This window comes from Stenella coeruleoalba, assembly GCF_951394435.1.
Source record: "Stenella coeruleoalba genome assembly, chromosome: 7".
Classification (NCBI taxonomy): domain Eukaryota; kingdom Metazoa; phylum Chordata; class Mammalia; order Artiodactyla; family Delphinidae; genus Stenella; species Stenella coeruleoalba.
In genome coordinates, this window is record NC_137153.1 from 85,659,040 (window position 1) to 85,684,819 (window position 25,780).

The 25,780-nt window shown below is 47.9% G+C and overlaps 2 protein-coding genes across 2 annotated transcripts; one reads left to right on the forward strand and one right to left on the reverse strand.

Annotated features, from left to right (window-relative positions):
* Positions 1–1,534: 1,534 nt before the first annotated feature.
* SPATA31G1 (SPATA31 subfamily G member 1) lies at positions 1,535–5,497 on the forward strand (the record flags this gene model as incomplete). The annotated part of the gene is made up of 2 exons (XM_079926733.1): positions 1,535–1,812; positions 2,219–5,497. The coding sequence occupies exons 1-2, from the start codon at positions 1,582–1,584 to the stop codon at positions 5,495–5,497; spliced, it is 3,510 nt and encodes a 1,169-aa protein (XP_079782859.1). The 5' UTR covers positions 1,535–1,581.
* Positions 5,498–9,925: 4,428 nt separating this feature from the next.
* Positions 9,926–24,779, reverse strand: VCP (valosin containing protein). The gene is made up of 17 exons (XM_079925703.1): positions 24,383–24,779; positions 21,076–21,187; positions 20,718–20,890; positions 19,477–19,619; positions 18,777–18,907; positions 17,932–18,063; positions 16,881–16,983; positions 16,095–16,228; positions 15,881–16,016; positions 15,410–15,522; positions 14,837–15,001; positions 14,625–14,747; positions 14,152–14,364; positions 13,645–13,953; positions 13,209–13,364; positions 11,283–11,437; positions 9,926–11,132 (listed from the first exon to the last, which is right to left on the reverse strand). Exons 1-17 carry the CDS (start codon positions 24,397–24,399, stop codon positions 11,027–11,029), a joined length of 2,421 nt encoding a protein of 806 aa, XP_079781829.1. The 5' UTR covers positions 24,400–24,779; the 3' UTR covers positions 9,926–11,026.
* Between the last annotated feature and the right edge of the window lie 1,001 nt (positions 24,780–25,780).

Here is a 25,780-nt window from a genome sequence, read left to right on the forward strand (position 1 = left end):
GCAACCCCCTATCCCAAGGTGGTTAGATGTCCTCCACACCCCTTAATACCCTGTACATATCTCTATTTTAATTGTCTATTATTTGACTGTTTCCCTCACTGAAATGGGACCTACTTTAGCACAGAGACCCTGTCTTACTTCTGCCTCCTCAAGCCTGAGCACGATACCTGATCCATAGTGAGCACTTAATAAATATTCTCTGAATGAGTGAATGAATAAATCTAGTCCCAATCATGGTACCCATGGAGAAAACTTTCTTGCCCAAGATTACATGGCCAAACAGTGGCAGAGCTAGAAAATCCAAGTCTCCTCAACTTCAGCTCAGCGCTCTTCCTACCAGACTAAGCTGGCAGTTGATGGGGGATGGGGTGAGAAGAGAGGCATTGAATTGGACTGCAAAGGCAGATGTTGAAGTTTGACCCTAAAAAGAGGAGTTGACATGAAACAGAGTGGTGGTTTTAGGGAAAAGAGGGGCAAAAGAAAAAAAAAAAAAAGGGTCAAGCATGTTTGATTTGTCATCCTTAACATGAATATTTGTGAAAAAGGTCTCGGGCAACCTAAAGACATGAGATGTAAAAGAGGAAACAGACTCCATCTATTAAAGATGGAATGAGGTGTATAATCAGGAACCTTAAAAGTGATGGAAGAAATTTTCATATACTGAGGTATAGGGAAGTCATTCTGGCTTACATATGATTTGACTTGAACTTTATACTAACTACAAGCCTGTATGTGGTCTATCAAACATACATTGCACATCTGCTTTAACCATTAAAGAAAAGCGTGCAAAAAAAAAAAAAGTGTGCATTGTCCAGAAGTAAAGAATATCTGTTATGAAATTAGAGATAAATGCCTTCCTTCCTGGGATGTCAATGCTAGTACTCCTTTGACGATAAGGCTCCCTTCCCAGGCACCAAGGTCATACTGACTTGCTGTGTACGAGCTAATCTGTCTTTTTTGAAACGTTGAAGGAATGTACCCCTGTCATGTTTGATGTCCTTTGTTCTGACAAGATATAAAGCTGTGCTGGAAAACAAGCTTCTTGGGAGCAGTTCCTCAGAGCTGAGAGGCTGTCTCCTGGGCTACAGTCTTCAGCTTGGCTCAAATAAAACTCTCCTCTATTCTATTCTTGTTATAGATTGGTTATTGATCATTTATGGCAAAAAAAGAAATAATGTTTTAACATAGCATAGTATGTTTTAACATACTATGTACTACTCTAAGCATATAAATGTTTTCATTTAACCCTCAAAACAACCCTATGTGTATAACTGAGGCACTGAAAGATAAAGTAGTTTGAGATTTCACAGGTAGGAAGTGGCAGAGCTAGGATTTGAATAAGGTAGTTTGATGCTAGAATCCATGTCCTCAACCACAATGCCTGAAGATAATTCTGACCTTGTTAATCAAGACAAAAGGGGATCACTAAGCTTTCACTGAATAAAGTATGAGTTGTCTGGTGGGCGCAATTTTGGGGCTCTAAATTCACAGAGACTGCTGTTAGGTATGTGGGGGATGGGAGTTCTTTGTTCTGTGATGCAGTGATGACCTCAGGGTAAACTGCCACTAGGCTGAGGAAAAATGGAATGGCTGCCAGAGGGCCTGCTTGGGGCTGAGGGGGACATGGGGCTTCTCTGGGGCCAGTTGACCCATGCCCTGGCCTGCAGACACTGTGGCAGCAGCTGCCTTCTGAGTCCAGGGAACCTGGTAACACTATTCTTGTTCGTGGTTTGGCAGATCCAGAGGTGGTGGCAGCTTGGGAGATGGCGACAGCTTCAGCCCTGGTACTCTGGGGACAAGATGCAAGGCAAGGTGGGTGACATAGGTGTGCAGCTGGGTAAATGACTCACCACATGAGTTCAGGTAAGGAATCATTGACATCAATGTGGGCTCAAAAGAGTGACTATAAGCCTTAAATGTGAGGCTGGGTGAGTGACCATTAACACTAGATTTCAAGCCAGCTGAATGATCATTGACCCTAGATGTGGGGTTATGTAAGGGAATGCCGATCTCCAAATGTAGTTGGGTAATGGCCATTAACACCAGATGGGTAAGTGACTATTGTCCACAGATGTGGGCCCCAGTGAGTAACTGTTCACTCACTGTAGAACAAAGACTGAGGGCTTAACGGTACATCTTGTGTCTCTGAAAAAGGCTTCATGCCTGATTGTATCTTTCTCCACTCCCCAGAAAGATTGTATCTTTCTCCACTCCCCAGGGCCTACCACTTCTGTACCGCGTGGCTTTCCTTGATCGCCTGTGGAAGCAGAAGTCAGGGGAGGAAGAAGAAGAGGAGGTATCTCTGGATCCACTGAAGCCATGTTCTCTTCCCAAAGAAGCTCCTATTGGAGAACAGGCCACCACAGCCCCATCCCAGCCATCCTGTGATTCTGAGGGCCTCCACAAGTCCATAGGGACACTAGAGCAAGTACTCACACAGACCCCAAACCCTTCCAGATCCTTCCCCACCTTTCAGATCTTGACCAACCTGCCTGTGAGGCACAAGACAGCATCAGGGAGCCACCTACAGCAGAGAGAAAGCCAGCTCTTCTGGGGTCTCCCCTCTCTGCACAGTGAGTCCTTGGAGGCCATCTTCCTGAGCTCAGGTGGCCTCTCTCCCCTGAAGTTGTCTGTCAGTCCTTCTGTCTTCTTTAACAAGTTTGCCTTCCTGCCTAGAACCCCAGTATTGCTGCTTCCCCAGTATTGCTCCCCAACCCCACTTCCTACACATGAAGTCCATACTACAGAAGATCTGGAAGGAACGGCCTCTGACCCTCAGCAACTTCCCTCCCCATCTTCCCCTCCTGTCCCATCACTTCCCCTCCAACTTAAATTCTTTCCCATGGACCATAAGAGAGTCCTATCTGGCACTGAGGCAAACACACAGTGGCTTACACAGCAGAGAGAGGTCCCTTGGGTCTCTGAGGATCAAGCCCTGCACCCACAGCCTAACCTCCAAAGAACCAGGCCCTCCAAACTCTTCCATTCATCTGAGGTCTGGTGGAAGGTGCCATGGGATCCTGGCCTCCAACAACACATTCCAGACTCACTCTGTGCCTCCCTAGCAGAAAATCCTGCTAGCCTTCTGGGAGCCCTAACTAGGTCTGAGGCCCCATGGAGGACCACGGGGCAAAATGAGGACCCCAAAACCCCTGAGCCAGCAGTGCCAACTCCCAGCCTAACCCCAACTTCTCTGCCAGAATGCCAAGGAGCCAGCCCTATAGGAGGCCTCTCTGGACCTGAAGCCCTCTGGGAAACCACAAGGCGAAGACAGAATCCTCAGATCTCTGAGCCTCCGACCTCAGTCCCTTGCCAATCTGTAGCCCCCATGACAGAGCCCCAAGGAACCAGCACCCTGGAAGTTCCACCTGTATATGAGACTCAGTGGGGAACCACAGGACATAAAGAGAGTACTCAAGCCTTTCAGCCCCCAACGCCAGCCCCCTGCCCTCCCCCACATCCCCTGCCAGAACTCCAGGGAGGCAGTCCCCTGGGAGATCCATCTGGATATGAGCCCCAGTGGAGATGCAGAGAAAATTCAACAAACCTTTGGGCCTTTGAGCCCTCAGCCTTGGACGTCGACCCAGGACTCCATGGAACCATGCCTGCATGTGTCCCATCAGGATCTGAGACTCCGTGGAAGGGCACGCAGAGTAGAGAAAATCTTTGGGTCTCTGCAGACCCAGTTTCATCTCCCAGCCTTCCCTCAGCCTCTCTGCTGGAGTCCCTAGGAACGGGTGCCCAGGCAGTCTTGTCTGAGTCCAAAGCTTTGTGGGAGGCCATGAGGCAGACAGACAACCTCTGGACCTCAGAATCTCCAGGCCCTGGCCACAGCCCATCTCTAGCTCCTATTCTAGAACCCCACAGAATCAATCCTGTGGGAGGGCTTACTGGGTCAGAAACTGCATGGAAGGACACTGATCATTCCCGGAATTCCTGGGCTTTTGAATCGCTATCTCTGGCCTTCAGCCCACCCGCAGTTCTTGTACTGGATTCCCTCAGAGTTAGCCCTACGGGGGTCCTGTTTGATTCTGAAGCTACATGTGGGGACATAGAAAGGAGAAAGAACTCCTGGGCCTCTGAGCTCCTGGCTTGCAGCTTACCCCAAGACCCACGTGGAGCCAACCCCTTGGGAGTCCAATCTGACTCTGAGCCTACTGCGGGGGACATGGAGCAGAAAGAAACCTGTTGTGTTCCTGTGTCCCCATTGTGGGGTCCCAGCCCATGCCCAAACTCTATGTCAAAGTCTCACACAAGTGAGCCTATTGGAGACCAATGCAACTGTAAACCTGAGGGGGAAACAGTAGAGCAGAGAGGGAACTGCTGCACCACTGAACTCCCAGCCCCAACCCCCAGGTCACTCTCTGCTCCTCTACCAGATCCACACATTGACCTTGAGTTTGTGTGGAGGAATGTGCAACAAAGAGGGATCCCCCAGGACCCCAGCCTTCCAGCAGTGGATCCCCTACAGCCAATACCCTGGCTTCCCACCCAAGCTGAAGCTCTGAAGATTGAGTCCAACCAGCCTGGCCTACCCAAGGGAGAGCTGTTCCCAGGGGCTAAGGCAGAGACTCCATCCTCCCAGGGTGAGGCTGTCCCAAAGATGCCCACCCACTCTGGGGTCCAGGCCTGGCACTGGAGTAAAGAGTTGGAACTCAGGCTGAAGAAACTAGAGCAGAGCCCTGCTTCCAGATCTCTTGGCCCAAGTCAATCATTTGGCAGCTCCCCTGCCCTGAGCTCCACAACTCAAGCCACCCGGAGACTCTCTTCTTGCCCACCACAGCAGATTCATCCCCTCAGTCTGTGCCCCAACTCTTCAAGCTGTCATCCCCCTAAACCTCAGAGCACAGTAACTCAGCCTATCCAGGTCCCCCACTGTTATCACTCCCACTCCTCTATCCAACCTCAGCTATGGAAGTCTGGCAGGGCAGAACAAGAGCCTCAGAAAGAGCAAAGAATGAATGTGAAGATGTCATCCGAGGGGTCATGTGTTCACTGCCCAGGCCTGGAAGAGCCCTCATACCCTGAGGTTCCAGCCTCAGGCAAGAGACAGGACAAGGCTTCAGCCCTATCTTCAGCCAAAAAGAGAGAGCGCCCCAGGAAACCCAAAGGAGACCACAGAGAAGGGGATGCAAAATTGGGCTCAACCACAGTTACAGGGAAAAGCCACCTAGCCCAGGCCAGACTAGCAGAGGTCCCTGTAAGCAGACTTTTGCAAAGATCTCAGCACAGGGACCAGAGCTCTCGACACACTGCTCCCTCCCTGCAGCCTCACTCCAAGGCTTCAGGTTCCCAAGGTCAGAGAGGGGCAAGGCTGGGAGCTGGTGACATCCTAGCCCCTCGGCACTGTAAGCACTGCCCTTGGGCCCAGAAGCATCTTTCCTCCCCCACACCTCAGGCTCCCCTTACCAGGGGTCTCCAAAGGATGTTAGCCAAATTTCTGGGTACCCATGGACCCCTGCCCACCAAATCCAGTCAGCAGAGAAAAGGCTGGTAGTACTGGCACCCAATATAAGTACCCCAAGACCTGAAGCCAAACCAGTTGCGGGGTGGAGACACAAAGGAAATCCTAATAAACTAGCTGAACTAGACAAACCCCACTCATGTCTTTTTTGGAGTCTGGGGTACTGGAAATGACGGTTCCCTATTCTGCTGCAGCTGTGTCTCCTCAGGATCAGGTCCCAGAAGTAGAGAGCTCAGGATTCTATAGGCTTAACTTTCTTTTCAAGCTGTTCACAGATGATCAACCTGGAGTCTACAACCTGGAGTCCTCACTCTACAGGGTGAAGCTGTTAAGGCCAGGGGAGCACAGACCAATGCTGCCCTTGAGAAAAACTTCACAGCAAGTCAACAGAAGAAAAATATATCCATTCACACGAGCACAATTGGTCTGGGTCTAGGCAGCTGCTCTTGGTCCTGGGTATGGTCCCCTTCTTCACATACTTGATACACAAGTTCCCCACATATATTTCTAGCCAATTCTTGTCAGCCCTCTGCTCTTTTCTCTCTCTAGTTTAGCTCATGCACCTCCAAGGCCACAAAAACAAGTCCCTTTTCATATGTTTAGCGATCGCTGAATTTCTTCTATAATTGCCTGTTCATATCGTATACCCATTTTTCTACTGCATTGTCTGCTGGGTATTTTATTACTTTTCTACTGCTGCCATAACAAATTATCACAAAACAACATAAATTAATTTTATTAGAAGTCTCACAGGGCTAAAATCAAGAGGTTGGCAGGGCCGCATTCCTTTCTGTAGGCACTGGGTAGGATTCGTTCCTGGTCTTTCCCAGCTTCTAGAAGCTGCCCACATTCCTTGGCTATTGGCCCTCCTCCTCCATCTTCAAAGCTAGCAAAGGCAAGTCAAGTTCTTCTCACATCACTTTTTCCTCCCTCTCCCACTTTTCAGGACACTTTTAATTACATTGGACCCACCTCAATAATCCAAGATACTCTTCCTATCTTAAAGTAAGTTAGCTAGCAACCTTACTTCCATCTGCAACTTTAATTCCCTTTTGCCACGTAGCACAATATATTCACAGGTGCCAAGGATTAGGATGTGGGCATTGGTCAGGGGGTTTGGGAATGGCATTATCCTGTCTGTCACAGATATTAACTCAACCTGTTAATATGCTGCAAATAGTTTCTCCCAATCTGTAGCTTATTTTCTAATTTTAAAGCGATTTTACCATGCCAAAGTTTAAATCTACCAACATGTTCCCTTATGGATTCTAAGACACTTTCTTCTAGCACCCTCATGGACATTTGTTTATTTATTTTTGGCCATGCCGTGCAGCATGTGGGATTTTAGTTCCCCAACCAGGGACTGAACCCGTGTCCCCTGCAGTGGAAGGGCAGAGCACTAACCACTGGACCACCAGGGAATTCCCATAGATGTTATGTTTAGATTGTTAATCTAATTTTTGAGTACAGTATGAGGAGAGAATCTAACTCCCCCAACCCCCAAAAAAGATATCCAATTTTACCAATACCATTAAAAACATAGTGTCTTGAACCCATTCCATTAAGTGCGATATTTCAAAACATGGGTCATTTTTTAACCATCTCTAGGCTTCAGGATCCACCTATCTTACCACCTACTAGTACTGTCTCATATACAACCTGTCTAAAACTTACTCATTTTCCCTTTAACCCTGTCCTCCAATGTGCGAATTCCTATTGAAGGGGTGTACAACATCCACCCCAGTACTGAAGCCAGAAGCCTGCTCCTGACTCCTCCTTTAACCTCACGCCCCAATCTAAAAAAGAAAAAAAAAAAATGATTATCTCTGGTTATTGGGAATACTATATAATTTTTGGCTGCATTACAGATCTTAGTTCCCCAATCAGGGATTGAACCCGAGCCCATGGCAGTGAAAGCACCAAGTCCTAACCACTGGGCCACCAGGAAATTCCCAAAAATAAAAGTTTTTTAAAAAGTGAATTGTTGGGCTTCCCTGGTGGCGCAGTGGTTGAGAGTCCGTCTGCCGATGCAGGGGACACGGGTTCGTGCCCCGGTCCGGGAAGATCCCACATGCCGTGGAGCGGCTGGGCCCGTGAGCCATGGCCGCTGAGCCTGCGCGTCCGGAGCCTGTGCTCCGCAACGGGAGAGGCCACAACAGTGAGAGGCCCGTGTACTGAAGAAAAACAAAAAAAAAAACGTGAATTGTTGGAAACTCCCTGGCAGTCCAGCAGACAGGATTCAGTGCTTTCACTGCGGGGACCTGGGTTCAATCCCTGGTCGGAGAACTAAGATCCCACAAGCCGCACTGTGAGGCAAAAAAAAAAAAAAAAAAAAGTGAACTGTCAATGAAAAAAAAGTGAATCGTCTATACACAACAATGCACATGTAGTTGACAATACTGTACTGTACACTTGGAAATTTTTGCATGAATTTTATGTTATTTTGCCACAACAAAAAAAGAAGAAAAAAAAAGTTCTCTAGCCCTGAAATCTGACGGTTACTTTCCTGCCTAAACCCCCAGAGGACCCACAAGATCATTAAAATAAAGTTCACACCTGGCATTTGAGGTTCTTCACAATGTGGTTTGGCCTCTCAGAATTCACTCCCTTGCTAGTCAACCTGATGCTTCTTAAGCATGCTCTGACCCCATGTCAAGCCTCCCATCTTCCTTTAACCCCCAGCTCAGACTGCCTCCACAGCCTTCTCAGATTCTCCTATCTTAGTACGGTTTCCCCTTCTTTGCAGCCCCATAACAATTTATGTCTTGTTGATAGCACTGCTTTCCTGATATTATGGCTATCAAGTCCTTCAAAGACAGTGAGGTTCTGTGAGGTCAAGTTCACACTCCCAAACCAGTGCTCTTCCCAATCATAACATTCGCTCTACTCTGTATAGTTGGTTGAGAAAAACAGTCAGAAGGTACATGCTTCCCTCTGCCTCCTCTCACTAATGTTACTATTCTGTTCCAAAGTTTTATTTAGCCCTAACTTGTCTATAGGGTCTGAGCCCAACTTACCACCTGCTGGCCAGGAGTGGAACTGAAGGTACTTTCCTTCTCCCCACCTATCCACCCCCAGAAAAATAGTCTCATAGTCTCAAAGACAATGCAATTCTGAATTTCCACTTGACATAGGGCCATTTAATGAGTCTATGCAACTCTGAATAGCTTTATGAAACATCCAAGTCCTATATTCTTAAGTCTTTTTAAGCCCTCAGTAGGTTGTAGGGCCGGGCAAGATTAACAAACCATTTAACATTTGTTCAGTTCGGTCAAACTAATGACTGGCATCCTGGGCACCATGTAACCACTACTCTCAGGGCTACTTGCAGGATCAGTGTCTTGGACCCCAATATATTTCAAGATTTTAGATTTATAGTTCCACCTTTGCTTTCGCCTCTGTGGTGAACTGTTGGTCTTCCATGATCTAATTTGATGCCATATTTTTGGTTAGAAACCCATCTTCTAATCACAGCACTTATCCTGTGGGAAGATGGCTATAGTAAGATCACATTCCAATTTCTTTCTGGGAACCCTGTGGGGAGAAAGATGAACTGCCTATACAATTTGCCTCTTGGTTTAAGTATGCAGGCTTCTGCAGGTGCATTTTGACAATAAACAGTCCCTCACACTGCTTTCTACAGTTTACGAAGCACTGTCAATCATTTTATCAGACTAAGAAATCTCGAGGCCCCAGAAGAGCTCCGTGCCTTGTGTGACGCTACACTGCTATATGCACAAGTGTGAGAAGCAAAACCAGGCCTCTCACAAGTCTAGTCTTATTTTTTTCCTAAAGAATCTATAAAGCTCCAACCACCTTCCCTATAGACACACTTTGTGTTATAAGTGAGTGCAAAGCAATCATTCCAACACAAATTTCTATCACATATCAACCAGTACCTCTACCTATTTTGTGGGATCTTGCCTTCTGTTCTGTTCCCATAGCTTGACGCAGAGGTACCAAATGTCTTTACCACAAAAGACCTTGTCTTTGGTCTTACTGAGGTTAGGTTGCCACAGGGATGAGATAGAGTGACAATGTCCAGAGTAGGAAGACTGAAAGCTAAGCCGTCAGGATACCTAAAATGGTAGGAAAACCAAAGGAGGACCAAAGACAGGATCCAGAGGAGGAAGTGTCACAAGGGACAGTCAATGCAAATCACAAAAGTGCAAGAATATCTATTTCACAGCACATGAGTTCAAGATGCCCTAGTTTAATCACCCCTAGTTTAATCAGACTATCTTGAGTCCTTGTAGTTTACCTACCTATGTAGATCAAACCAGAGGCTAGTATAAGTACTAGAATGACTAACTTGACTCAGTGGATTATTTTCTCTGCACCATACTCCTTCTTCGATAAGGCATCGAGGTACTGATCCCAGAAGCACGAAGTGATTACGTTAGTACTTGCTGAACGAAGAGGATACTCTATACCTGGACAAAACTATGCAAGCAATCATCTGAAAAACGAGGAGCAGGGGAGGATGTTTCGTTTAGAAAGAAACACATCCAATACTAGAATTTTATATTAGAAAAAAAGCTATGTTTTCATAATACAAATTACATAAAGGTGGACATAACTGTAAGTGATCCTCAACCAGAACATGAATATTTGAAATTTTTAGATGCATCAAGAGAACATCCATCTCCAGACAGAAACTGTATCTTTCTACAACTTTTAGATTTTTGGAGGACACCCCAATTCAGCCTTGGTCAGGAAAAGGGGACTCTGCAGGCCTAATCTCACCATCCACATCAAATACAGGTAGAGGATCCCACATTCACCACATCTGGAGCTCCATCAGGCTGCTCTCCCTCCACTGCAGTCCTATCCAGTGATACTGCAGACACTGGGCGAGGCAGCAGTATACCAATGTTTATCAGTAGGGGAAGAGGGTGCAATCTTAATTCTAGAATTTCACATTTGGAAGAGTGCCTTGGCACTCTTGGAGTAGCCCAAGGCCCTTCCCAGGAAAAGAAGCAGGCACAGGGGTCAGGACTCAGGCTCCATTTTGACCCAATGTTTATTGTCCTTTTACAACATGTCATTTTGGTTTAGAAACTGCTTGTGATTAGTTTTCCAACATTAACTCAAAAGCATGTAAAATAAGAACCAACCTACTCTCTATATAAACACTCAGCAACTGTAGCCCTTCACCCTCCTACCCAGGTTGGGTAGGGGGAAGAAGGGAGGGCTTGGGCAGCATTGAGTGAAGTGCAGATGCTTTACCGTGGGGAATGGCGATAATGCCTTTGTTCACACCCATAGAGGTCCCCTGCACTGCCCCAAACTACAACAGAAAGAGCATGGGCCCAAGGCCCAATTTCTTGATGGTAATTCATTCTCCGCCTCCCAAATGGAAAATCACTTTTATTTTATCGCTTTTGTTTTGTATTTTTTTGCAACAGCAAGCCCCGGTCCAGAATCTGGCTGCGGCTGAACTGTTCAGACCGAGGAGCGGAGCAGGCCGTGGGCGCACCCTGGTCCCTCCTGGGCAAGCGCCCCCACCCTCAGGGAACAAGGTCCAGCCAGGCCAGCTCACTGCGCGCTGGCCACCACCACTTAGCCATACAGGTCATCGTCGTTATCTTCCGTGTACACACTGCCACCTGTGCCAGCACCACTGCCCTGACTGGGGCCAGCTCCACCTTGGTTTCCTGAAGGGAATCTGCACGAGAGCAGAGGCAAAAAAGAGGGTTAGGGCAGGGCTTGTTTAGGATTTTCACAACTACCCATTCTAGCCTCCTTAGGGCTCCAACTACCTTGGCTGTAGAGTTATCCAAGACAAATTAAGCACTGCCCACTGAAACCTAGTTACCTGAAGCTGCCAAAGCCCCGACTCTGTTGAAGGGTCTGAGCAAACATCTCATACTTCCTGATGTCATTATCACTGACAGAACGGCGGGCAAAGCGCATGGCTTCCTCAAAGTGATCTCGGCGGATCTCAGGCACTGGATCATCCTCTTCTACCTCCTGCAGGAAAGGTAAACACAGACCACCGGGGCTAGTTAAGGCTCAGCCTGCATTCCTTCCCTGGCCTTCCTGACCCCATTACTGCAGTAGCTTATGGCAGAGGCTTAGAGGATTGGGCCTCTCCAATAAGTTGGGCCTCTCCTGAACAGGTTGCCAGGCCAATCTTCCTAAAACCGAGTCACTGCCCTGCTTAAAAACCTGTCAATGCATTCTGGAAAAGGTAAAACTGTAGGGACAGAATTCTTATCAGTGGTTACCAAGGGCTTAGGGTGGGAAAAAGAAGCTGATTAAAGTGGTATGAGAGGGACTCCCCTGGCGGTCCAGTGGTTGAGCCTCCGCGCTTCCACTGCAGGGGTTTGACCCCTGGTTGGAGAACTAAGACTCCGTGTGCTGCAAGGCACGGCCAAAAAATAAAAAAAAATTTAAAAAGTGGCACGAGGGGACTTCCCTGGTGGCGCAGTGGTTGAGAGTCCACCTGCCGATGCAGGGGACACGGGTTCGTGCCCTGGTCCGGGAAGATCCCACGTGCCGCGGAGCGGCTGGGCCCGTGAGCCATGGCCGCTGAGCCAGCATGTCCGGAGCCTGTGCTCCGCAACGAGAGAGGCCACGACAGTGAGAGGCCCACATAACACAAAAAAAAAAAAAAAAAAAAAAAAAAAAAAAAAAAAGTGGCACGAGGGAACTTTTGGGGATGATGGAAATTTGTCTATCTCAACTGTAGTTATAGAACTTATATATTTTGTCAAAAAGCACAGAAATAGTACACCTAAAAAGGGCGAATTTTACAATATGTAAATTATACCTCAAAAACATAAACTTTTAAAAAGAAAATGTCAAAGTGCTTATCACATCTAGATTACACCTTGCCTACTGGCCTCACTTCCAGCAACATATGATGTCTTCAATTCTACCCAGGTTTTCCCAGTTCCCGTAATCCTACTTCTCAAGCGGGTTATTTGGGCACCTTATTTCCTTTACCCAAATTCTCTCTCTTCACAGCCCAGGCTCACACCCTATCTCTTCTACTGAGAAGCCACTCAATTGCTATGATTTATGAGACTGCCCTCGGATCAGTGTATCAGTAGTTTATAAGCTTTTTTTTTTTTTTTTTTTTTTTTTGGTGGTACGCGGGCCTCTCACTGTTGTGGCCTCTCCCGTTGCGGAATACAGGCTCCGGACGCACAGGCTCAGCGGCCATGGCTCACGGGCCTAGCTGCTCCGCGGCACGTGGGATCTTCCCAGACCGGGGCACGAACCCGTGTCCCCTGCATCGGCAGGCGGACTCTCAACCACTGCGCCATCAGGGAAGCCCTAGTTTATAAGCTTTGATGAGAGGAAGGAGAGATGTCACAGGCCCCCTCTAAAAGGTAAAGAAAGCCATTTATTTCTTTATTCGCGAAGTCAGTCTCTAACACTGCCATGATACAATGGGAAACAAGCAAGATGATATAGAGTCCCTATCTTTATTGAGCTTACACACACACTCCACCAAACTGTGCATTTAATTCAAGGGGTCCATGGAACACCAAGGATAGGTCCACAGACACTAGGTTCTTAGCCCTGCTCTATGTGTTTCTCTGCTGATCTCTTCTCAGCCTTTATAATTCCTGATTGAAGAGGTTATATGGTCAGCATTTTCTCTTTGATGCCCTGCTAAACATCTCAGTCAGGTGATCTTTCCAAAATCTTATACTCTTAACTCTAGGGCATTGTGGAGACTGTCCCCTGGCTTCCCACAACTGGCACATCTGGGGAAAGGATGCAGACCCACCATGGCTGATGGGTTCGTCTGCCTCTCCCGTTCTCGCCTGATCTCACTCTCGATCGATTCACGGATGGCCAGCTTGCAAGCACGTTGGCAAATCTCTGTCAAGTCAGCTCCAGAGAAGCCATTAGTCATCTTAGCCAGGAACTCCAAATCCACATCCTAAAAGAAGCAACATATCTGTCTTAGCATTCAGTCTCTCCTCCCCTGTGATACATGGATCTTTGACCATCCAAACACTCCCAATTCCAGTTTGTCCCATCTTCTGCCACCCCGTTTTATTCCTTATTCTAGATTACCCTAATACCCCCAAATCTTCCATATTCCCTTTTCAACCATAACCCCAGGAATCCCCAACGGAATCCTGTCCAGGAACCAAACACCACTCCACACAGCCTGCAGATTCACAGAAGTCACCACGACCCCAAGACCTTGCACCTGCCTTGGCAACTGGGGACTTGCGCAGGTTGGCCTTGAGAATGGCAACACGGGACTTCTCATCAGGAAGTGGGATGTAGATGAGCTGATCAAGGCGGCCAGGTCGCAGAATGGCAGGATCAATGATGTCAGGCCGGTTGGTAGCGCCAATGATAAACACATTTTTTTTTGTGGACATGCCATCCATTTCTGTCAGGATCTGGTTGATGACTCGGTCAGCAGCCCCACCACCATCTCCAATGTTGCCACCACGGGCCTTGGCAATCGAATCCAGCTCATCAAAGAACAGTACACAGGGGGCAGCTTGGCGGGCCTGTGTGAGGGGACAGATGGACTCAAGCATTAGCACAATCGGATCGCTCAGATCGGAGAAGGAACGGAAGATAAAGTGACCTTCACTGCCCTAGCTGAGCTGCCAGAATGAGATGGTGTTTACTCTCCCAAAGAATAGCCTCCACCCTTAACTTGTCCCCAAGCAAGTGAATTGATAGCCCAGCCACCTATAGCTCACCTTGTCAAAGATTTCTCTGACGTTGGCCTCAGACTCCCCAAACCACATGGTGAGCAGCTCAGGACCCTTGATGGAGATGAAGTTGGCCTGGCACTCATTAGCAATGGCTTTGGCCAGCAAGGTTTTCCCACAACCAGGAGGTCCATAGAACAGTACTCCCTTGGAAGGTGTCATACCAAACTTGAGGAATTTGTCTGGGTGCTCCACAGGATACTAGGAGGAAAAGCAAAGAGGGTTCAGGGATACCTCCATAGTTTGAAAGAAACCTAACCAAACAGAAGCATCCTCCCACACCATCCCATGGTGAAGACCCAGGTTCCCTAAAAGCAGGTTCCTTAGTGCCTCCAACCAGAGAATAGCAGGTTCCCGAATTATGCTCACAATTTCTGCAATGAATGTGACAACACCCCAATATCACCCAGCTCAATTACAACGTACTGACGCAGTGACTCACCCTGGACCAAGCACCCTACCTGGACCAGCTCCTGAAGCTCACGTTTGACATCCTCCAGGCCCCCAATGTCCTCCCAGGTCACCTGTGGTACCTCTACCACAGTTTCCCGCAGTGCTGATGGGTTGCTCTGGCTCAGGGCCCACTAAAAAGGGAAGAAAAACTGGGGATGAGACTTGCCAGGGGAGATCAAAGTGCATGTGTGTGTACCTGAGATATGGGAGAGGCCCTTACTCGGAAGTCATCCATAGTAACTGCCAGGGAGTTCATGACCTCAGCATCGATGGTCTCGTCCTCTAGGTCAATGAGGTCCATCTTCTTGCGGATGGCTTGCAGAGCAGCCTCCGAGCACAGGGCTGCTAAGTCAGCGCCCACATGCCCATGAGTTTCATTGGCTACCTGCAGAAAGAAGATCTTCTTACTATGCTGTCTCTGAGACCTAGCTGCCTTAGGAAGCTCAGAGACAACAGAATCCTGGTCCCTTCCCCTGACTTCTATCTCTGGGTCCTTCCATTTCCCTGAACACATACTAGTGGCCCTTTCATCGGCTGGGTTTTAAGTATTCAAGCCTGGACTCGGGGCCTGGAAATAAAGCTGCCCCCCAAATTCTGGTTCACTCTAATTCAGTGTCAGCCGAGAAACATGCCAACCCTAGTTTCCTGGATTCAATCTGAGATCACTTCCCTTCCCCTGCACAAGAATCAAAATCAATTGCCTCACATCTGAAGCTTATGTCCCTAGTCAGTTCCCTTCAACTGCCTGGAAACAGATATCCTAACTTCTGGCCAGCCCTCATCATCACTCCACCTGCTCAAGGTCCACATCATCTGCCAGCTTCATGTTCTTGGTGTGGATCTGAAGAATTTCCAAGCGTCCTGTAGCATCAGGGATTCCAATATCCACCTCCCTGTCAAAGCGACCTGTGAGACAGTGCGTAAACATAGACAGGAATCATTTCTGGTGCAGAGGGAAGAAAGGGCAGGCCTAAGGTGACCACCCATCCCAGTTTGCCCAGGAATGTCCTGAAGTTAGCACTGAAGGCCCCATATTCTGGGAAATCCCTTGGTCTCAGGCAAACCAGGATGGGTGGTCACCCTAGACATGACATGGAAAAAGGGAAAGGAACCCTGGGCCCTAACACTGCAAAGAGCTTCAAGAAATCCTCAGGAATAGGTGACTTAGATGAAGGACAGATGTGGGATCAATGGGATTAAGGCCAGTAGAGCCACAATCTCCCCAAGAGCAAGGACAGCAAAAAAAGAAATTTGGGGTCCTTACCAAATCGTCGTAGGGCTGGGTCAATGCTGTTGGGTCTATTGGTTGCTGCCATAACAATGACATGGGCTCTCTGCTTTAGGCCATCCATGAGGGTCAACAACTGTGATACGATACGCCGCTCCACCTCCCCATGGGTCTGTCGGGACAGAATGTCTGGTCAGAAGTGAAGTCAGGACCTTTCAACACCCCACTATCCCCTCGGGTAAGTTCCTACTTTTTCTCTTTTGGGAGCAATGGCATCCAACTCATCAATGAAAATAATAGCAGGAGCATTCTTCTCAGCCTCTTCAAAGGCTTTACGAAGGTTGCTCTCAGACTCACCAGCCAACTTGCTCATGATCTCAGGACCTGAAAGCATATAGAATGGATACAATGACAAAACTATATCCTTTCTCAATCTCAAAAGAAATCAGCTATCTTGTTCGCCCAGTCCAGAGACAGGTCCTAGGTGAGAATATGGTAATAACCTCTACTTACTTTCTCACAGCCCCTACCAACCATTATCCCAGGGTAGCCACCAAGCCAGGATAAAAAGTCAAGGAGCTCAATACACTTATCGAACAGTTGAGCTGGAAGTATGAAATGATCACAGCAGATGCTATGAGACCTCTGGCCAGAGCAGAAGCAGCACACCAGTTGGACCTCTACCAGCTAAATTTCATTCTCAAAGAGATAGCTGATCTCAGCCAGTCTTCCCCCAAACCCTCTCAAATAAGTAAGCATGGACATTTTGAGTTCTCATTCTAACTTACTCCTCTTAAATGTCTTCAGTCTGTCCACAATCTTTCTCAAGGTGGGGACAGATCAGGCGGCATCAGAGTAGAATACCATCCCCTTGTTGCTTATCTGTCTGCAATGTACTTTAGAATAAAGTTACTGAAGTATACACAAGCATAGGTATACAAATGAACATGTCCATGAGTTCTCCAGCTCATGAGACTGGGTCACGCTCAGCTCAGAGTTGAGTCCAGCCAAACACAAAGTGAACCAAGGCTCCTACCATTGATCAAAAAGAAGAAGGCGCCAGTCTCATTCGCCACAGCTCGAGCAATCAGGGTCTTTCCAGTCCCTGGAGGTCCATAGAGCAGGATTCCCCGAGGAGGCTGAGGACCAGTACAGAAGGTGTGATTAGGTTCAGACTCCCGCCTTCTCCCAACCCCAGCCACCCTAAAATGGCTTGACAAGGGCTCCATCTAGAGAGGGTGAGAATCAGAGCTCAACTCTGACACCAGTAAGAGTGAGCCCTCAAGCAGCAGCTGCTAGGAAGACAGTTTACTTCAGACCATACTCACTCCTCTTAGCAGCAGAGAAAATACTGCTAGAAAGCTGACAATACTTATGAATGCATAGGAGACAAAGAGCAGAGAAACCACACCAAGAGACTCTTAGTGTGACTGAGTCTGAAGTCTGAAGGGACTAGGAAAAGCAAGAGGCCATTAGGCCAAGGGCCTGAATTTAGACAGACAAGAACCAAGGACTAGCTTAGACATTTAAGAGTGTCGGCCAGAGGCTCACTCACTCCAGTTATCCCAACCCTCCAGGATTTATCATCATGTTGGAATGCCTTCCCTTACCAACTACCACAAGTATTCCTCTTTGAAGTTGTCTTTCATCTTCAGGGTGTCCCATGATATGGGAATGATTGGGATGTTACATTTCAGACCAGCAGTTCGCAAATATTTTGGACTCAGGATCCTTCACACTCTGCAAATTTCCTTAACTTCTACTTCTACTGGGCAGCACTGTTCTACACAGGTTGGCAAACTATGGTGAGATTTTATTTACAGGGTCCATTAGTTGAAAATGGTTTTTACCTCTCAAAGGGTTGTAATTAAGAAAAAAAACAACAACAGAGAACTTAACTGGCCCACTCTGTTGTAGATCATTAGTAGCATGAATGAATTTAGAGCCCTCTATAAACTCAAATACAGTACTTCCTCTCTAATCCAAGGCAATGATGAAACACATGTATGAAGACGTCCTAGAATTAGACAGCAAGTAGCTGTTGATCACCACCCTAGACTATATCCTACAGAGCCCAGGATGCTCACCTTCACACCAATTGCCTTAAAGAGAGCAGGATGTCTCAGGGGCAGCTCCACCATCTCCTTTATCTGAGCTAGCTGCTTCCGGCAGCCACCAATGTCATCATAGCCCACTTCATTCAAAGACTCTTCCTCATCCTGAATATGGAAGAGACAAAGAAAAGGAGAAGGCAGGAATACTACTATCAGCAAAAGGTGAGTTTCTCCAAATCTGATGTAGAGAAATCTGCTGTATGAGAAGATTCTCCTCTAAGGGGATCATGCCTCAGAGGAAAACTCTAAAAATCCCAAAGAAAAGATTTCTTTTGTTTTGTTTTTATTTTTATTTATTTGGCCGTGCTGTGCAGCTTGTGGGATCTTAAGTTCCCTGACCAGGGATCGAACCTGCACCCTCAGCAGTGAGAGTGCAGAGTCCTAACCACTGGACCGCCAGGGAATTCCCAATTTTTGCTTTTGTTTTATTTACTTACTTAATTATTTATTTATGCCAAGGCAAAGATTTCTAGCATAGCCTTTCCCTATCACACTGTCCTTAGTCTTACTGGGATGGGCTTCCCTAAGACCTGAAGCTAGAAACTGTGGGAAATGCACAGGGGTCTAGATGCCAGCATCAGCACCACTTCCTCAAAAATTATTCCAACCACTTAGACCTTTTAGGTTCAATCTAGGTTTTTAAAAATTATTGGTATCAGATACTTCCAAGAAACACCTAGGCCCAGAAATGAATACCTAGGTTTTCCACCTCTGGGAAGAAGCTTAGCTATCAAGTCTGAATATTCTTTGGAACTACCACACAACTGTCCCACTAAGTAATCACGAAGTAGGGTACCGGGATCAGGGAGAGAACTCACCTCTCGTTTGATAGGCTCCCCTTCACAGTGAATCACTGTGTCTGGAGCAACAATACAGTAAGGACTGGGATCTGTCTCCACTACTTTGAACTCTACGGCACGCATTCCACCCCGGACAAGGAAAATGTCTCCTGTGAGAGCAATCAGCACAAGAGCAGTTAGAGGTATCTATTACCAGACCAAGTGAGAATTCCTCATCAAAACCTAGAATCTAGAATGCCAAGTTCACTAGATATTGCCCTTTCTCCTTCCCATCCACATCTCATTAAGCATTAGGCAAAAATAGAAAGTAAACTGTGAAGAGTCCCTCTGCCACTCAAGATAGTGAACAAAACCTGACGTGTCAGAAAGAAGCCCATAAGGTTTTTGACTTCTGGGGTATAGATAACCCAGGCTTTCACGACAACCACCAATGGTAGAACTGTGCTAAATATTAAGTACACTTTGGACAGCCAAAATGGCCCACCTCTTCCTTCAGAGATAAAAGAGAAGACAGCTTACTCTACTGGAGCAAGCAGTGGGAATGGGGAAATGGGGGAGTGGAAGGAAGTGGGGAAGGAGAGAGTACACATGAGCATATGTACAGAATGTGTGTGTATAGACACACATATGAGAATGAGACAAAGATATCCCAAGGTTTACTCTTGGGTATCCCTACAAACAATCACCCTTAAGTTCAGTCCCTAGAATTATTTCTCACCTTTCCGGATGGGTCGATAAGCTTCCAGGAAGTACGGCTTAAGGTAAACCTCAAAGAGATTGCCAGTGATGCCTTCCACCGTGTCATCGATGGGTAGTACATGGATACGTTTGCCGTACTTCACATCAGGGCATGGCTGGATGCTGAGGATGATAAGCAGACTCCACGTTACCAACCAAACTGCAGCCCCAAGCACTGGGTGTCCAAAAGGGCCTGGCATAGACAGCCGATGGCAAGCAAAAGAGAAAAGGCAGGGAATGGCTTTAGGTGAAGAGAGGCAGGAGGGTAGGGTGGGAGTGAGGGCAAAGAAACAGCCAAGCCGAACAGGTCACACGCAGGGTGGGGTAGTAGGGGGAGCCTCTAGAAGAAGATGCTGGGGTGGCCCACTCCCAATCAGTGAGCCAAAAGGAAGACCCACACATCTGGAACCCTCACAAAGACACAAGAGGGAAGGTCTTCAGTGAGAGATATCCAACGATGACCCATTCTGGTCAGTATTGGTAACCCAATGTTACAAAGGGAGACCTTAGTCTGACAAGTGTCAGGGTCAGAGAAATAGAAGTGAAAAAATAATCTCAGTCAGGTGGTCAGAGCACCTTGAGAAAGTGACTAAGCACCTCCAGGAAGAAGGCTACATGAAACCTAGAATCCATGGAAAAGAATCAGAAGTCTGAGATGCTCCTGGCCAAGTGACAGATGGTTGGGTAGCAGTGGCTAGAGATGACTCCAAGATGGGGAAGCCTCTTGCCTAAAGTTAAGTCAAAAATCACTCAGACTGGTGCTATCCTAGGTGTGGCTCAAACTATGCCTCTCTCCTAGATTAACTTGGATCTTTATACAAACCTGCTACGAGTCTACCTCGTAGCCCATACTCCCATCTCATTCCAGCCCCAACAAAAGCCATTAATGCAACCCAGCTGTAAGGTTACTTGGCAGATACAAACACTCAAATGGCATCCTAAACCAGGGTCTAAGGTGTGATAAGTTATACCTCTGGTAGAAAAATATAAAGGTACCAAGAAAGTCATAGAAATGCCAACTTGTCCCAAGGGTCATGCAAAGGCAGGCTTTGAAGTCCCAGAGGCAGAACCAAAACCTAAAGACAACCTAGAAACATAAGTCTTCCCATGGCCTGCAAGCTCCCAATATCTGCAGCTGCCAAGGCCTTGGTGGGGGTACTGCCTGTAATGCAGGCTGTCTCTGGCCTCCCATCCCTGAGGGGCCAAGAACCCCACACACACCTGATGACATCCCCCAGGTGTACGCGAAGGTTATTCCGAACAACTCTATTCATTCGAATCTTCTCATCAGAACATGTGTCATCAGAAAGCACAATGCACACAGCTTCCCGCCTCTTCTTTCCTTTCAGCAACACTGTGTCACCTCGGAACAACTGCAGCTCATCCATCTTGGGCTGAGGAAAGAAGGTTAAGGCCTTTGGGTCACTGGGCCAGGGGGTAAGCAGCAGCCCTGGAGGTTGGGATTCCCAGTAAACCCCACTCTATCTGTGGTCACTGCAAGAAAAATGAGAAAAGAAACCTGGGAAAAGCCCTCAGGTTAAGTGCAATAAGCAAAGATTGGACTGTGGACCCAACTTACCTGGGACAAGGATACCACACTGTTGTCCTCATTGATGGCTTCATCAACAATTAACCGATTGGGACGGTTCTTCTGTTTAAGGATGGCTGTTGATAAATCATCACCTTTTGAACTAGAAAGAGAAAATGAAGTCAGTTCCAAAACATATTCCAGCAAGGGCCCCACCAGTCTCTACCAGCAACTCTTGGTATTCTGAGTACTGGTATCCTAGCTGTAAGGTCCCAGGTGATCTTGCCCCAGGGTCAGGAAACTAAGAAAACAAAATAAAAGTGGAGACTGAGCAGTATTTAGCAAAATGAAAATAGTCTCAGACAGTATAGAATAGCAATTAAGAGAAGGGGCTCTGTAGTCAGACCTGTTGGGTCTGAATCCCAACCCTGCCACTTAACTGTGATCTTGGCCATGTTATTTAACCTCTCTGGAGGTTGATGTCCTCTTCTGTAAAATGGGGACTATAGTAGCACCCATCTCAGAGGATTACTGTCTTAAGCAAGATAATGTATACAAGTTCAACACAACGCCTGACATATGGTATCAACGGCCAGAATGATTAGCACTGCAGAACATAGCACAAGCTCTTTCCTTGCTAACCTTCTTGCAGAAGGAAGCAAGCAAGACAGTCTCCCGTAGGGCTCAGGGAGGCCCCAAGCCCCACAGAGCAATCCTGGAACAATGAAGAATCATTAGAATTACCCTTCTTACTGGCTAAACCTGCTGAACGCCAGAGCATTCTATGTACCACAGGAATGCAAAGTATAAAGACAATCATATTTGGAAAAAAAAAACACACACAAAACACTAACACACCTGAAACCTTCATCAGAAAGAAGCTCAAGCTCAAAAGGAATCTCAGAAACCTCTGCAAAGACACACAACTCCATGGGGTTGGTTCAAAAAGTTAAAACCGAGAAATGCTGAGACATGGGGCAAAGCCAAATCCCTCTCACCCAAATCAAGGTTGCCTGAGTCTGAACTGAGTTTAAACTATCTAAATAGTTTCTACCATTTCCTAGAAGCTAAGATCATTCATCTGACACCAATTTCTCACTTAGCTCATCTCCAGCCTTCACTAACTAGACACAGTGGGCTCTCCCTCTGAAGAGCTACCTCCTCTTAGTAAGGCTCAGGAAAACATGAGCATTAACCAAAATAAGAGGGCCAGACAATGGAAGAAGCCAAGAAATAAATAAAAAGGAGGCTTTTCCACGGGTTATTTCTTCACTCAACAAATTCACGTGTGTGTGTGTGTATACATATACATAAAAAATACGTCAGGCATCGTTATAAGCATCTATCAGTCAACAAAAGAAGACAAAAAAGTATTCCTATTGGAAATACCTTCACAACTTGCAAGAAAAAAGATGCCTATGCTCTAGAATACGAGCTAGGGAGTTACGGGATTTTTTACATCTTTTGGTCCTGATACACTCAAAAGAAATACAAATCCCATTCATCTAAAAAGGTTGAAAGTTTTCTGCTGAGCCTCTCACATAGGCTTTAAACTAGTTTATTCATTCCCTTTAAACTAGTTTCCAAGAGTGGAGTTTCCTTAGGTTTAAACTTGCCTCCCCCAACCCCAAGGTGGTGATCACAATGCTGCATACTCTTCCAATGCTTATCAACACCCTAGAAAGCAAGCATGGTCAATATGAGAGTTGAGGGCAATTTAAATCCATCCATTCTCCGTCTCCCCTATGCATTAAAATACCCTTCAAGGGCTGCCCATCTTCCCGTTTGATGTATAGGACCAGGGCTAGAGAAAAACAAAATGCCAGATGCCTCTAGTCATCAGTTTGTATTTTAACCCCAAAGCTGCATCCTAGGAAAACCTCCAATCTGCCTACCATTCCTGACCCCAGGACTGGAGATGAGTGGGATGCTTTTCCCTTAAAGTAAGGACCTTTAATTCCACATCTATCTACTGAGATCAAAGGAAGTAATCTCTAAATGAGGGAATTCAGTTTGATCATGGGCCAAGAGCTATCCCGGAGGCTCTCTGGGGACATCCCACTGGTCTTATGCATGAGTCAGGCCCTTTCCAGAACCCCAATGGGCCACAGGGGACTTGGACAGAGTTCAGGTAAGTCATCAAGATGACCTAGAGATCAGAAACTGTCTATGATGCCAGGTTCCAAGAATTTTGGACTTTTAGTCTTGGAAACTAAAGACTAAGAGACTACTTTAATTCTTTATTAAGCAGTCCTTTTAAATAGGCACCTGAGTAATACTTCACCTCAATTCAGAAACTTGAGAAAAAGGAACACATCTCAAAAAAAACTAAACTCTCAAGTCAGGAAGGTGATTTGCATAGAAGGGTTTCCATAGGATGAGGGTGTCTTCCCCCCGCCCCCCCCCACCAGTATCTAAAGCTCTTAATTCTAAAATAGGTAGAGGTGGCCAGGTTTTATCTGATGCTTTCCTTAGTAGAGGGCCCAGGATTGCTCAACATAACTGCTTAGGGAAAGGAACGTGTCTTTGACTAGTTAAGGCATCTCTAACTCTCACACCTCAAAGGCTGAAATCTAGAAAGCTCACAAAATACGAACTGAAGTTTGAATTTTAGCAAGAACCTACTGAACCTCATTTCACAACATCAAGGAAAACTAACTAAAGCCTTCTCGTATGAATAACAACAGGCCTAAAGTATGAAGGCGGCCAGATGCGAAAGGCTGGGCCCGCCTCTCCCCAACAGCTTCTCACCACTCAGGTCGTAGACGATGCCAACCACAAGCCAGGCCGAGCCGGCTCTAAAAGTGGCCGTCGTGAGCTTCCCTGAGCTCGCCAGGCCTTCCCCTGCTCCGGCCTCCGCCTCGGTCTCCGGGCTCCTAAGGCCTTCACGTGGCCCAAAGTCCACGCCCACCGGGCGCAGTTAGGGCGTTGGGCCCGCAGGGCCTGCACTCTCTGGGGACCAAAGGCCTAGAGCGGGTGGCAGGCCGGATCGCAGGTGGGCGCCCCCAGGTCCCGGGGCGCCGCGCCAGCAGTGTGGGCCCGCAGACCTCACTAGGCCGGGACGGCCGCCCAGAGGAGCCAGTCATGCCGGCCCGGGCCTGCATGACACAGCACGATCTGGCCCAGGCCCCGACCCAGGCCCAACGCAAGCCCCGCCTAGGGGGCGCGCGGGGGCGCAGCCGGGCCCAAATGGGTCCGCGGCTCCTCATTAGCCCCCTTCCTCTCCTCTCCTCTCCCTCCTTCCCTGTCTCCACCTCCTAGACGCGCCCACAGCCAGGCCCGGCCGGGCCTACCCAGCGAAGCGGGTCAGCCGGTGCGCGCACCCGCGGCGGGCGGACGGGCGCGCGCACACACTCACTCAGCTCCGGAGGCCATGGCGCGCGCCTCTCCCGGCCGGCGGCTGTGGCGGCCCGTGGGTAACGGCTACAAGGGGTGGCAGGCGACCGACTGTGCCGGGTCTTGGGTCTCCCGGGCTGAGGACGAGTGGAGCGACAAACCCGCAGACGGCCTCCCTCTCGCTTCCTCCCAGCGGCACCGGGGCGGTGGGCGGGCGGGCGGGAGACGCTGACGCCTGATCCGCGAGGGGGCAGCGGCAGCAACCACCCAAACGACGGCTGCAGACGCTTCGCTAAGACTGAGCCGAGAAGAGCCGAATCATCGGAAGGAGAGGTGCTCTCACCTCAGCCAATCAGCGCCTGCCCTGGGGACTCCCTCCCGCCTCTCCGCGCCTCCCCCCAGCAACCCGCGGACCGGAGCCAATCAGGAAATTCGCTTGCTGCCCGGCTCCCGCCTCAGGGATGCAACACGCCTAGTAACGCCACGGCAATTGGCCGCAACGCTACGCTTCCTCGACGGATTGGGATTCTCGACCAATCAGCGAAAGGAAGAGGGCCAGATCGACTGGCGAAAGGAGAGGCTTTATCCCTGGGAGGCAGGCTCTCCCACTTGGCTCCAGTTCATTGGCTCCTGAGCTTATCCTGCTGTTAAAACCTGGCACAATGGATTGAACCCTTGTATTAGTCTAGTCCTGTTGTAGTGATAACCTACACACCCATCTTCTCCCAAAACCTGAGTCTCCACCCTAACCCCTCTCCCTGCTCCTTCAATACGCTGGCTCCAGCCATCTGTATTCTGGACTCTGACTAGCATCCCAGCTCTTAATCCACTCTACTTTATTGTCATTGCACCCTTTGGTAATCCTAATCCCATAGGCTTTATAGTTCCTCAGGGCTTAGAGATATATGCTTCCTCTTACCAACAGGTATTAATATTTATGGCTAAACGAGGGAGGACAGTCAAGTCCAGAGAGGAGTCACTAGGCAACTACAGAACACACAGCAGATTCAACAGAACCCAAAGCAGCAAGAAAATTGTAGGCTGAGACTTGAAGTCCTCGGGCCCAAAATGCCAGCTAGCCCTGACTATATTCAATAGGCAGCTTTGGGGGCCTGTTGACTGAATTCACCCTTCACCCCCTATCCACACAGTCACATTTGACTGACACAGTGGAAATCCAAATCTGGAATGAGGGAGGGGGTGGGGAGTCATTCTGAGAGACTCAGGTCTGCTTGTCTCTCTGCTCTAAGAATCAGATACTTGCCCTTCTCCTGAGGACACCACCTTCCAGACCTAACTCCACTCATTCTGTCACCTCACAAAGGATCCTGGGCTTTGGGGTTTTACTTTTAGGCATCAAGAAGGACTAAAAGCACTGCCACCTGAGTAAGGATTCCTGTAGCCCTTTCTCCTGAGGCTC

Coding starts and splice junctions, on each gene's coding strand:
- VCP (XM_079925703.1), bottom strand. Junction 18,064..18,776: donor GGGAGCCTATCAAACGAGAG/GTGAGTTCTCTC, acceptor TTCCATATTCAG/GATGAGGAAGAGTCTTTGAA. Junction 14,365..14,624: donor AGCTTCAGGAGCTGGTCCAG/GTAGGGTGCTTG, acceptor TTTTCCTCCTAG/TATCCTGTGGAGCACCCAGA.